This window comes from Vulpes lagopus, chromosome 2, assembly GCF_018345385.1.
Source record: "Vulpes lagopus strain Blue_001 chromosome 2, ASM1834538v1, whole genome shotgun sequence".
NCBI lineage: Eukaryota > Metazoa > Chordata > Mammalia > Carnivora > Canidae > Vulpes > Vulpes lagopus.
The window spans coordinates 119,962,623-119,977,496 of record NC_054825.1 but is presented as its reverse complement, the minus strand read 5'-3'; the positions used below and the strand labels follow the sequence as shown (position 1 = coordinate 119,977,496).

Below are 14,874 nucleotides of genomic sequence, written 5' to 3'. Positions count from 1 at the left end.
TTTATAGGTTTCAGTTTTTCTTAATTCTACCTACTAAAATTACTGGAAGCTTAAATACCTTTTATTTTTAGGTATTGGGATGCCTAACAAGGTTAAATAAATTGAATCTAGCTGGAACCTGATATGAATACTATGTTGACAATTCCAGATTTTTCCTGATGCATTACAAATTATAATAAATGGACCTATCAGTCTTAGTTTAGTCAAAGCTACTTATATCAACTTGGCACTTACTGTTTGCCTGAAAATTTACAGGACCATCTTCTCCATGTTGGTTTCCAGTATGATATCTGACAACAATATCTTCTGTTCTTGAATATCCATAACTTAGGGTGTATATTGCAATTTGATTAACATAGATGCACATTATTTCAATCCATTCCTAATTTTCCCTGTGTTAAACTCGTATTTAGATTATAAACTTCTCAGGGACAATTTCTTTCTTGGTAGCCCCATAGTGTTTGGTACCATAAGTATTCAATAACTTTTCTTTTTAATTGAATACACATGCATACTATGACAAAATGTAGTTTCTATTTCTGAGCACCCCAAAAAAGTGTAGCCAAGAGACATTTAAATGTACAAAACTGACATTTTGTGCCAAAGGCACAAATCAGGATAAACAGCTTTTCTTAATTTTTTTGGTAATGATTCTAACATTTTTCTCTTGTTTTTAATTACTTTTAGCGAGCTCTCTTTCCAAGATTGGCTCAGATCCTCTAAAACTTGTACATGATGCTGTGGAAGAAACCACGGACTGGGTCTATGGCTTCTTTTCTTTGCTGTCTGACATCATCTCATCTGAGGGTGATGAAGATGATGATGATGGGGATGAGGACACTGATAAAGGTACAAAGAGCATAGAGACACACCTAACTTCTCAGACTGATATTAGTTATGCGTTACAGTGGTTTTCTTAAGTTTAAACACAGAGGAACTCTTGGGTCAGGCTAAACCAAAATGAATACACTTCTGAGTTCTAATAGCATTATCAACAGGCTGCCAAACTCAGTAAATTCATCTCTATTTGGCTTTCATCTTATAGCTTATCTGCCATTATGGCAGGATGTCAAAATTAAATCTACCATTAGGGTAGCATTAGAGCAAGAGAGGGTCTTACTATGCACTACTACAAATTCACAATAGTACCTCACGCTTACATGCATCCTTGGGGAAAAAAATGGTAGCTATTTCACAAGTTTATTTTTTAGGAAGACTGAAATAATAACAAACAGTAACTGATAGACATGTTTTATAGATGTAAGTCATACTCATGATCAAATAACAAAAAGCAATCCCACTAAAATCATAATCAGAAGTAAATTTATGGAACCAAATGGAGGTGTAGAATGGAGGGACATAGTCTAAAAGTCACAAAAATTATGCAACTAACCTATGTACTCTCTCACATATTAATAAACAAAAGGAAATAAACCCCAACCATACATAAACTACTGAGTGGATGTGAAAAGAACAACGCGTTATGGTTCTTTTACATGAAATTTTTTAGAGTCAGCCTTAGTCATCAGAAATCATGTATTCAGTCTTGACTACCAGGAAAGCTCTTATTATTTTAGCCCTCTCTATGACTTTGTCTGAATTTGTATTTGTTTGGCCCCAGCGAGAGGTCGAGACGAACAATAGAGAACTGAAATGAACATGATATATGAACTATAATGTATAATTTGGATGGCTGCCACGATTTTATTGAACTCATAAAAGTGAAACTATCTCACATAAATGTACATAAACAAAGTTTATATTTAAAAACTGGAATTTGGGAGGCAAAGTAATATAAGGACTACTAATGTCAAAACTAATAGATGGCTTTTTTAATGAACAAAGGGAAATGGGAAAATAGAGGCAGTATTATGCTATGCTAAAAGTTTTTCTAATTAACTGTTTTTGTCTTGATTTAGGAGAAATAGAGGAGCCTCCCTTGAAACAAAAAGGTTGGTTGTTTTCACCTTTAAAAATATTTTTTTTTCTTTTATGGCAATGTTGGTTTTCAGCGTGACTCAAATATGTTTACATGAGTTGTAGCCTTAATTTATTTTTAATGCACAGTTTTTGTTTGTGATTAGATCAAGATCTATAGTTAGGTAGAGGAATACTCGATTCTTTCCAGTGAACTTGATCCCACTATTTTTAAGTTGATTATTTAATTGATACCTTCTTCAGTAGATGTACAAATCCATCTACACACAGATCCATGTGACCTGGAATTGAAGGAATGAGGAATGAATTCTGTAGCCTCAGAAATGGCCCAGAAGATGATGATGCCCATGATCTTTATTATCACTGTGGCCAGATTTATTAATTTTACATTTTTGTTCATTTTCTCCTTATTTTATTGGCACTACTAATAGTCTTTATTTTTAGGTGATGAGTAGAGGACAGGATGTGTGAAATAGTATAGAAAAGAGTAATCTTGGAGGCAAAGACATATCCAGTCAGTACGTGTCATGTATCATCCCCAAGGAATAGTTACCTCGGTATAATTGGATGTGGAATAGAAAGATTCCTTGCAGAAATATATCTTGCTAGGTGCGTCAGTAACTGACTGGGGTGATCATAAATCCAGAAAAATGGAAGCAATGTGACTAAGAAAAAGGGGTATAGCTATGGGGCAAGAGCCTCACAGGGGCAAGTGTTTTCATAAGAAGGAGAAAGAATTTCTAGAAGGGACAAGGGGAGATGGGATACCATCCCTGAGGCATATTTGGTGCTGTCAAAAAGAAACAGTCAACACATGGCCAGACTTGATACAATTGTGATGTTTTACTTATTGCTGCACCTGTTTAGCAGCAGGCTTTTGGGAGTGTTTACTCCAGTGGAGAATTTGCTGGCTTCTGTTGCTATCTGCCTAGACCTACTGTAGTTGCAAACAGTGGGATCCAAATTTGGAGCTTCAGCTTTGTCTGAGCAGATGATGATTATCTCATTATCTGGGGTAAAATCCACTTAGTGTATGTTAATTTGGAAAATTTGAATTTGTAACTTGTCCAACAAATGAGAGCTAAACTAGTGAAACTCCAATCTAGGAAAGCCAGAAATGAAAGTGTTTATGAAGTTATTGAGGAAGAAGACAGGTTTCCTGATCACAAATCCAGGATCCACAAAGCCAGAGCTCAGCCAGAAAATCCAGGTTTAGAGACTGTAAATTAGTTTATAAACTTGAGGTTAAAAACAGTTTTTTAATAGCTGACCTCCAATGGATAGTGCATGGAACATAGTAAAAGTTTAAGCTAATGAGTTACTAGTCATTATCAGGAAACAACAGCCTATGTAGAATGAGTGTTCCAATTAGAAATGGAAGAGAGAAAAATAAATAGTATTTTCTTACTTGTAAATTGAATTTTACAAGAATGTCATAAGATCATATTCTCCATAAATCAATATCTAGAATTTAATAAAGAATCTGTTCTTTTCTTTTGATTTGAATTTCCCTGCGGGATTATTTTTAAATTGTCTCTTGTGATGATTAGCATAAATTGAAAATCCACACAAAGCTGTTTATTTTTTTAATTATTGCTTTGTTTTATAACACCAACAGAAAAACTATTAAATAGTTTGTAAGGATACTTTTGAAAAAGATGTCAGTAATACTCATTAGTTAAAACAGTCTAAGTGATATATATGTTTAAAACCATGTACACGAACGTCTTGAAAGATTACTGAAAGAAGTGACTAAAAATCATCTGAATATATTTTCGTAATCATATTATTCACAAAGTTGCATGAGAAAATGGACTTCTAAGGAAAGATCTTATATATCCTACTTTGGGTAAAGAAACTGTAATAATGAACATTAGTTGAAGTGGACTGAAGGAAATATAATTCATTATAATTACTGGGGTTTTTTTATTTATTTACAGGCTTTGCCTTTGTAGTGTCATAGAGGGGATGAGAATTTTAAAGAAGTGTGTAAAATTTTGTGGAACATTTCTAATTATATTCTGCTTTCAAAAGCATATTTTAAATAGTATTATTAGAGAAGAGATACAATGAACTTATCCCTATTTTATGATGGATTGTTTCATAGATTTTCATATTTAAAAATTGTGGTTCAAGAAGCATATATTTTTTGGTAATCTAGAATGACAATCTCCTAAAACATTTGATTTTCATCCATTTAAATGACACTTTACTGATGTCTTCATGAATACTCTCTTTCCCATTCAGATATAGTCAATAATATTTAGTCATTTTATATTACCTAAATTATCAGGCTATGGTATTGTTTACTTAACTGTCCTGTGTCTTTATGAAGCATTTTATTTAAATGCACCAGATATTAGTTTCGTTTATCGAGCTGCTATTTTCAACAAAATAAAAACTCAACCACACTATTATTTATAGGTGAAGTTCACAATTCTAAATTAATGTGTAATAATGGTACAGTCAAATAATCTCAAGGTTGCAGGATTGATTATTAAATAGATTATTAATATGGATGAAATTTTGGGTCTGCAATTCTGTGGCTTATGTTATTATATATAAATACAGCTTTAAGGTATTAGATCTAGGGTCTTTATGCATCTTTATTCTTCAGCTTGTCAAAATTTTTAAATAGCAAATTCTATTATCAAACACTATATGATGAGAATCCAAGGCACTGAATCATTATAAAATATTATATTTTTATTTTATAACTATTTAAAACTCATAATTATGAAAAACAAGTACCATTGTAAATCATATTTCCTGAAACAATTATGGGTTGTGTATGGTAGGTGTGCTTTGTTTATCTGGAATCTCCTGATGTGTAGCTTCTTTGCAGTAGGGTATACATCATGGGTGTTGACTCCCACCTTCCAAGGGGCACATAAGTGCAGGTAGCTATAAAAGAATGAAACTATATTTGCATACCATCCTAAGATAGATTTGCCTGAAAACACATCTAAGTTCATAATAGTGCTTCTACTTTACAATATAGAGAAATAGCCTTCACCCATCCTAAAATTGCTGGAATGCTGACCAAAAAGACCAATAGGTCTTTCTGCTCCGTCCTGCATACATCTGCTAGAGGAGAACCATGGTGTTGATACACAAGTGCTCTTTTTTTGTGATGGGATGGTCTAACGCCAAAGAGACGGTGGAGTAGAGGAGAGTGGAGCAGCAAGAAGTTCCATTTAATAATGACTTTGCCTTTTATTTAGCTGAATAATGTGAAGGATTGCATTGCTCTTGAGGGAGGTTCCCATGGGAGCAAAGCAAAAAAAAAATATATATATATAGATAGGAAATAATAGGAGCTAAAAATGGCTTTTAAAAATTTAAATGTAAGTAATTCTTTTCAAGTTATTCTCAATACTCGAACTTAGGAAGTGCCATTGGCTTGAAAGACAACCAAAGCAGTGTAGGTTAGTGACACTGATTGTTTTAAATATAATGGGGATATTTTCTGAAACAACTAAAGTTTTAAAGATGCATTGACTAAGCCCATAGATGCCACATTTCTGTGATACCTTTCATATTAATTCTGTATTGTCCAAAAAGGAATGTAAAACATACTTTATGTAAATATATGATAAAACATGTACTCTGATTATAGTCAAATGCCATCTTATTTCATCTATTGTAAGCTGTTTAATATTTTGTATCTCCTATTGACAAAAAATTAAGTCATATGCTACTTGCAGAACCAATTTACTCTATGTATATGCACATATATGAAAGTATTATGTATATATGCATAATACATTATGCACTGTTTATTCATTATATGTTATGCAGGTTATATTTTTTACCTCCTATTAATAAAAAATATAAACTATATGCTAACTATTGGTTCTTTATATATATATAAAAGTATATATTTAATACATATTCTCTTTTGTATAATAATTATACAATTTTATGGTAGCTAACAAAATTATTAAAGTTATTTCTTTTGTATCTGAAACTTATCTATTTAGTCCCCAAAATAAAACATTAGAATTTGATGTCCCGGGAATTGGCTCAGCGGTTTGGTGCCTGCCTTCGGTCCAGGGTGTGATCCTGGAGACCCGGATTGAGTCCCACATTCGGCTCCCTGTATGGAGCCTGCTTCTCCCTCTGCCTGTGTGTCTCTGCCTCTGTCTCTCTCTCTCTCATGTATTTCATGAATAAATAAATAAAATCTTAAAAAAAAAAGAATTTGATATCCCCTTCACACATATACTGATGAAATGTTAAACTCTTTATCATATCTTAGTTTCATAAACAATTAAAAATTTTACCTATATATTACATGACATTATTACAAATAAAATAATGTACAATAGAATATTTATTTATCTGGTTTTTATAACTTGTTTTCAAAATAAGCTTATTATATTAAATCTACCTCATTTTAGTCTTTTCATCTAATTTTATTTTATTTTATTTTTTCATCTACTTTTAATAACATGTCTTCCAGATGTGTTGCAAAATTTTTTCTTTCTTAATAATTTCCTCAAGAGGCAAACTAAAATCTTTTGAACTGCAAAACAAAAGTTATGTTTTTGAGAGACGTAAATTTGATTTGAGTAAGAGGTTTGAAAACAAGGGATGGTTTGCTCATTACCTAAGATGGTAAACATTTTTTATAAATAAAGTGAGTAGCATCCAAGGTTTAAACGAACTATACCTAAAGCAAGACATACATTTAAAAGCACATACAATAATCTTATTTTATCCAAAATCATTATAATTTACAATATTTTGATTTTTCTTTACCCTTTCTGAATATATTGGTTGGTTACACAAGGTACTTCTGAGTGAGAGTAGTAGATATATCTAGGAGTCATTTTGAGAGTCTGATAAAATCATTTGACTTCCAGGATATTCAGAAAGTGAATGACTCTCAGAATAGAGTAACAAATCTTTTGCACATCATGTGTTTTTCAAATTTTTGTTTCTAATATAACTGAAGGAGACATTAGTCACTCAGCTGAGTGATCATTTAAAATACATTTTTTGTTGATTCCCCATGTCATTTTACCATTACTTGGAGGAATATTTAAAAAAATATTTCTGTAATAAAATTGTTATCTCTGTGTTTGTGTGGCTGTTTATGTGCTTAGCTCTATATACATGTACATGTATAAGGCCTATGTATGCATGTGCGCATAGGTGTTCTTAAGGCTTCTCAATATGTGTACCTTTAAAAGTAAACAATATAAAAAAATAACTAAAAATAAATAAATAAATAAATAAATAAATAAATAAATGTAAACAATAGGGCAGCCTGGATGGCTCAGTGGTTTAGTGTTGCCTTCAGCCCAGGGCCTGATCCTAGAGACCCGGGATCCAGTCCCACATCAGGCTCCCTGGAGGGAGCCTGCTCCTCCCTCTGCCTGTCTCTGCCTCTCTCTCTCTGTGTCTCTCATGAATAAATAAAGAAAATCTTTAATTAAAAAATAAATAAATAAATAAAAGTAAATAACAGGATAAGAGTTGTCATTGAATATTATCCAATTCCATCTGTAAATCATATCCACAAATACATAAACTAATTAAAGTTTTATACATCTCATAAAGAGATAGATGGCTTTCTAATAAAATTTTGCTTTTCATGTTTAATAATACTTATGAAAATTTGTAAGATACTAACCTTTAGACTCTTATAGGATAGGAAAGAAATTCTAAAATTCAATATATTTGCTTTTTTTTCTAGAGAAGTGTGTTCGTATAATCAAAAAAATTTCCAATGTTAAAATATATTGTTCTTGAGTAAAATTTTGTGAGAGAAATGGAATGAAAATATGAATTCAAAAAGAAAAAAGGAAAGATCCACAATTTCCAGGTCTTAAAAGGCTTGTTTATTATTTTAAATCCATAATGAAGAATCTCACAATATTATGACTTTTAGAGTCCATCGACCTGATTTTTTAAAGAAGGGAAGCAATTTTATTTTTAAAAACGTCAAAATTCATAATAAGCCATAAATTGTTTGCAACTTTTTACTTATGATAAAAAAATTTACAAGTCATCTTCAAAATATGTAAGGAGATGCAGTTTCCCAAAGTTTTCTAAGGTATTATTAAAGGAAAAAAATTAAAGTGTCTGTAATGAAAATGAACATTTTGTGTTCTGGATGACCTGAGGATTCTGAGTGAAAACAGCAGGAAGGCCCAAGTTTCCACCACAGTCAACAATGTGCGTCCTTAAATAATTGCTATTTCAGAACACTGACATGTTTTATCCCCTCAGTAAATTTGTTTTTCAGTAAATCTTTTTGAAGTGTTTTTTCTACGTCTCAAGCAATATGTTAGGTGGAGGAGAACATATAAGTCTTTGTGTACAGCATTCCCAAATGTTGACATTGAAAGTTTGTTAAATAAGATAATAAATAAATGACTGCAATGGAGTTTTTATGTGATTTGCCTAATAAAGTTAATCATTCCTTACTAATAATAGCAGGATCAATGTAACTTTGTATTCTATAGCCAAAACAATTGCAAATGAGTTAAAGATGATCTTATTTAGTATAAAGTACTGAAAAGACCTTATTGAAGAGTTTAATGAATAGATGAGCAATTAATTTTACTGGGATAGCAAGTGAGATAAAATAATTTGGGCATTGCATATTTGTTAATGATGAGGTGATCACATACAAACTGAACTTAGGATAAAAATATGAATAATGGTAACTGTATTGCAAATGAATGATTTTAGGCAAAAATAGAAATATAATAAAAATAAAAAAAATAGTTTTAATTCTCTTAACTATTCATAAGTACTCCCAAGTCAAAGTTAATAGCACCTCTGCCTACACAAACAAATACAGAGAACAAGGGATAAAGTGAGGAAGGGAGAGAGGAATGAGCCAGAGAGGGAGAGAGAAAATCCAGTTTTCTTAAAGTTAAAAATACATCTCCATTAATCATAGGTGTTGGTATTTTTCTATTTCTTCTTCTTTTTTTTAAAGTTTATTTATTTATTTATTTATTTATTTATTTGAGAGAGAGAGAGAGAGAGAGAGAGAGAGGGCATGAGCAGTGGGGAGAGGGAGAAGCAGGTACCTTGCTGAACTGGGAGCCCCACGCTGGGCTCCATCCCAAGACCTTGGGATCATGACCTGAGCTGAAGGCAGATGCTTAACCAACTGAGCCACCCAGGCGCCCCTCTATTTCATTTTCAAATATCAACTATCAGTTTACCACAAACCTAGCATGATTTTGCTCTCATATTTCTATACTGGTATTTACGTGATTCTGACTTTTCAGATTGGGTAAACATTTAAAGAGAGCATAATTCTTTCGCTGATAGATAGCTTTTTAATTTTTGTGCCAACATTTCCAAGTGCCATGTAATGAATATACTTACCTCCTTTTTACATTTTATTCTTAGTTAAACTTCAGTCTGTAGCAACTCTGTATATAAGAATAATCATTACAGCACTCATGTCCTTTGGAATATGTAATTTTAGAAGACAAAAAGAGTGCCCTAACAAGAAGTTACATTTTATAATGCCATTTTCAGATATCTAGCTTTAAAGTGAAGAAAGAGTAATTTCAGGTATTTGGATCTAGGCACACTCAGCTTTTTGGGAAGGAAAACTGTTTCTCAACTTTAGGAGCATAGTGGCCTTATGTGTTAAATCATCGCTTGCCTTATAGGAAAGAACTAGATGCCCCACTACATTGGGCTGAATTTCTTGCTTCCTAATTATGTGCTGTTTGAAACAAGGAACTGTCCTTAAGTTTGAACTACCATGAAGACTGATATTCTGTGATTGTCCCTGATGCATGTCAACAGCAGAGGAAGAGGCTCTTCTCTACTTAGAGCAAAACCAATTACATTCCCCTTATAATCGTGTTTTTAAATTTCCCTAAAGCTCCTTGGGTTGAAAAGAACCCAGTAAATTTAAACTCGGTTCTTTCATTGTGTATTTTTCTCAATTGATGGGAACTCACAATAGCTCTTTGCAGTCAGGGTGAATAAGGAAGAGCCAGGAAATTTGTGCATCATAAATATTCAATACTTTAGTATTAGGCCATTGAGAAGGTTGTATCCCGTCATCGGGAGTAAGATAGATGGACAAGTTTCCGTGCCAGAGATTTGATTGCATCCATCTTTGCTGGCAGCTTCGGTGGCTTGCGCCAGGCTGAACATTAAGTGTCTGAAAAATATGGTGAGTTAAAAAAAGGGAGAGGAAATGGAAAGGTGACTAAACCTGTTAATATTCATAGGCTCAGAATATTGGTTACTAGGTAGGCCCTAGTAAACTTGTTAAGTAGATACATTTATCTTTGGACCTCTTCACTTAGTAAGTCTGGACCGAACTCAGCCCCATAATGGTTGTGCTGCACATTACTCTTGGGCTACACCAGGAACTCTCTGCTTTATCTTCGGCCTGTTTTTCTGATTATTGATCAGACCCACAATGGCAGGGGGACAAAGCCCAGAAAAAATAGGCAGGCAGCAGCCTTGGAGGTGGACTCAGAATAAAGAAGTCTGAGGAGGCTGAGGTAAAGGAAAGATGTGGTCAGTGATCCAGAGATTCACTTCTCCATGGGGTTGTGGCTATCATGAACTCTGGGTCCACCAGGCCAGGCAACTTTTGTATCTTTTTTTTTAAGATTAAAAAAATTATTTGAGCAAGAAAGAGAGAACATACGCAGGGGAGGAGAGCCAAAAAGAGAAGCAGACTCCCCACTGAGCCAGGAGCCCAATGTGGGGCTGGATCCCAGGACCCTGAGATCATGACCTGAGCGGAAGGCAGACACTTAACCCACTGAGCCACCCAGGTGCTCCCTGACAATTTTTGTACCTTATGCTACTAGAAAGAGCTCACATCTGTGGAGGTGAGCAAACTAGAACCAGGAGCAAACTAGAACCAGAACTACGTAAATAATAGTATGGAAATCCTGCCACAAATAATAGTAGATAAAACCGGAGCCTGAAGGGACAGGCCAGAGGAAGCACTGAAATTCCTGTTCCCCCAAGAAATACGTACAATGGTTGGGCCAGAGTTGAGTTGTCTCAGAGACCCTTCTGATTCGCCATGATGTTGGCACCACAATCTGATCCTAGGATTGTTTCCATCTTACCTGTAAATCAGATTGGATAAGTAATGGAGAAGTGAATGAATGAGAAACTGTTATTCCAGACTCTTTTCTCTCCAGTTATGTAGGTTCCCTTTCTTAAAATCATAAGTAATGAGATGTAGGTTGCATACAGATGGTTTAAAGTTAAATTACATATTCTAGATTATGTATTTTCATTTAGAATGATTTGTTGAAAAATAAGACTAATTTGTTTTTTTAATTTAAAAAACAAAACAGAAAACCTCCCAGTGGTTCTCACCTCTGTGCATCAGATTCAAATGACAAGAGACCAAAATTCATTTCAAATGGACTTAATGGAAAGGATATTTTAATGGTTTGAATGACTGAAGATGCAAGAGTGAAACTGGCTTCAGGGAGATGGCTGGATATAGATTTTTAAATAACGTGATGAGTAAAACCTCTCTCTTTACTCCTAACCCTGCTTTCCTTCAACTGCTTAATTCCCAGGTTGACTTTCTTTTCCTACTGACAATTATGATGACCAAAGTTTCAGGCCCAAAGTATTTTACTTTAGCAACTCAGGAGAGGATCCTGTGCTTTTCCCCAAGTATTTCAGCAAAGACTACGTATTTGACTCTCATACTCTCATTGATTTGTATTGAGTAATATACCCTTCTTAGAACCAATCAGTTGGCCAGTGACCTGCAACATGCCCTTTGTCAAGACCTAGGGAATAGACCCACCTTTGGGAGTAAAGGGTGAGGGTAGCATTCCCCAAATTCTTTACATTGAGACTGGAAAAGGATTGGTTCTTGAATCTAGAGGAGGGATGCTGTTGCAGTAATGAATTTTAGCAGGAAAGCCACAGATGTCTTTTTAATTTGGAATCCCATATCCCTTTCCACTTCAGATTTGCCCAGCTAGAATCTCCAGGGGTCAAGCTTTAAACAGCTGTATTTTTGAAACCTCCCCAGTGTGTTTCTAACTCACAACCAGGGTGAGAACCATTGCAACCCAATTGATGAATTCTAGAAATGGGTGATTTTTATGCATTGTGACACCAGGAAGGCAGAGAGTCAAAGATAAGTGGATAATTGCATATTTTGTTTATACATAGTGACTGCTCTTCTATATAAATTTACCATTAAAAAAATACCAAACCATGAATGATAAAATGCAAACCAAGTTAATATCACTGTCACATTGCCCTAGACTATTGGAATAACTATTGACAATTGATGCTCATCAGCTGAACGCATCAACATTTTAAACATGATTGAGGTAGACTCGAAGGAATATGATGGGAAAATATTTGCACTGGTTCTCCTTCTGATGTTAACCTGCTGTGGCTAAGTCACTTAACCCCAGTAGCTTTCAGTTCTCACATCCATGAAACAAAGACGCTGGATTTTACTGATGTCCAGGTCCTTTCTAGCTACCTAATATTTTATGATTCTATTATTAAATTGTGATGTCATATATTAATAATTTTTCCAAGAGCTTTGTCTGAACTATATCTTGCAACTGAAAGTGTGCTCCATAGAACAGCAGCATTAGCATCATCTGGGAGTGATTTAGACATGCAGAACCGGGCTTCATCTAGACCAAATGAATCAAAATCTGCATTTTAGGAAGATCCCCAGGCGACTCACATGCACATTAAAATTTGAGAAATGTTGGTCTAGACAATAGTTCCTACTTCTGACTGTGGTTCTGAAACCACCTGAGAGCTTATTTAAATTGGAGATCCCTAAAAGTCTCCTTACCACAAGAGACTAATTGATTAAGTTTGGGCTGTAGCTCAGGAATACATTTTAATATCTCCCCAGATGATTCTGATGTGCAGCTACATTGATCTTGTCTAGTATATCATCAAATATGAAACACACATTCTAACACAGATAAAATGTCATCTGAGTCCATCCAAATCCATAAAGTCCACTTAGTGATTATCTTATAAAAGGTATTGTTTGTGATCATTTCTATCTCTATCTGGCTTATGAACACATGGGAAATAGTATCTCATTTTATAGAGGAGAAAATACAATTCAAAGAAGAAAAATGGATTAGCCTAAGATTACTGAGTTAGTGGCAAAAATGAGGTTGGACAGATATCATTATATTTATTCTGAAATTTTTTTGTAGGGGTCAGGAGCATGCAGTGTTGTGACTACTATTTTTCTTCAAAAAGTTGAGTTTATTTTACAAAACTTTACCAAAGAATCAAATCTAACAAATTTAAGGTCCAAAAAATTTTTATGTTTATGGGATTCAACATTCCTGAAGGAAACTGTTCTCAATGATTTGTCTACCGCTATATCTAAAGTGTACACCAGCTTAATCACAAACACTTGGTAGCTCTGAGGGAAAGAAAAATTTTCTTTTTATTCTCCACTAATGGTCAGTAGTGTGCTTTCCTCAAAATTTTGTTTCTCAGTATAACAGAAAAATTATCAGAAAAATCATCAAAATATACAAATACCTACACATCATTTAGAATGTTTCTCTAAAATATTGAGACTTCAATACAATATTTTCCCTTAAGGATCCTTAATTAGCCACTGGGTAGATAACTAGACTTGCTTGGTTATTCATCATAATTAAACTTTTGTGTCCTAATCACAATTGGCAAAATCTTATAAATAGAGGTTCTTTGTTCAAATGAATAATTTGAATTTTCACAATTAAAATAAGAAAAATTGTAAGAAGACATTTTATATTGTCTCCTGCTTGTGAGATATGCGGAGAAAACATAATGATAAAAAGCATTCATTGAAATCCACAACCCTCATAATAATTTAATAAACTTGGTTGTTATCTAAAAGAATCAGGATGGTTGCCTTGGTGACAGAGATTATCCTTTTAACTTGTTGAGTCTGTCATTTTAAAATATTGAATTGATAATATTTTTAATTTGTTAACAATGTGTTATATTAATAGAGAAAAATTGTATGCTTTAAATTGGCCATGTAAATCTTAAATAAAATTATAAACTGTTCAACAATAAGCTTTGTTATGATTATAAGTAGATAAAAACTATTTATCACAAGCAAAATACATGTAACATACTAAATAACTCAGAAAGACTTCACTATAGAATAAGGCCATTCTTAGGAATCTTTTGACACAATCTATTTTCACTGATCTGGTTCCATTGATAGCTACTTCTAGTGACCCTCCCATCTTTTAGTGCCATGGCCCCTTTTCCAAGTTCCATTTGGAAGTTGAACTCAGAGTCTTGGGGAAATCTGTTGATCTATGATTACCCCTGGCACTCTGGGGACATAGAATTTAGACAAATGCATATTGATAAAATTAACCAGCCTAAAGATGAACAAGGAGAATCAAGCCAATGAAATGAATCTTCACTTCTAATTTGGAGAAGTTTTAAAGATTTTTTGTTTATTCAATAATTACATGGTCCTGTGGGACATGCAGAACACACTGTGAGAACCAGAAAATTCCCCCTTATACCTAAAAGTTCCATTTTAGGCCACCCAAAGGATCACTAAAATCTATACTTATTTTCTCAGATGTCCAGCATAAATATGTATAACAAATGCCAAAATTTCATTATTTCTGTATATAAGATGCCCGTTAAGTATACAGGCAAGGGCCAGCAGATAAAGGAGAGTGCCGATTATCATTGAAATACCGTAAGCATCAATAGGGAACGCTAGACAACTGCAATAGTACCTAACATGTAGAACAAGGGGGATAGAATTTTTGGACGCCTTCCTCTAAGCTACATTAAGTGGCATGTCCTATTTTTAAATCTTGTCCCCAATTATTTCTAATGAAATGGATATTTTATTGTCAACATTTTGTTACAAGTATAATATATTCAATTCATAGTTGACTTATTCATAGATATTTACATAAAAATAAGTTTTGA

The 14,874-nt window shown here is 33.6% G+C and overlaps 1 protein-coding gene across 1 annotated transcript in view; it reads left to right on the top strand.

Annotated features, from left to right (window-relative positions):
* LOC121484758 (triadin) overlaps positions 1-14,874 on the top strand; it is a 112,982-nt gene that overhangs the window by 64,790 nt on the left and 33,318 nt on the right. Inside the window, exons 3-4 of the mRNA XM_041744420.1 lie at positions 688-849; positions 1,920-1,952. Coding sequence (XP_041600354.1) covers positions 688-849; positions 1,920-1,952 — 195 coding nt within the window. The remainder of the gene's footprint in view (positions 1-687; positions 850-1,919; positions 1,953-14,874) is intronic.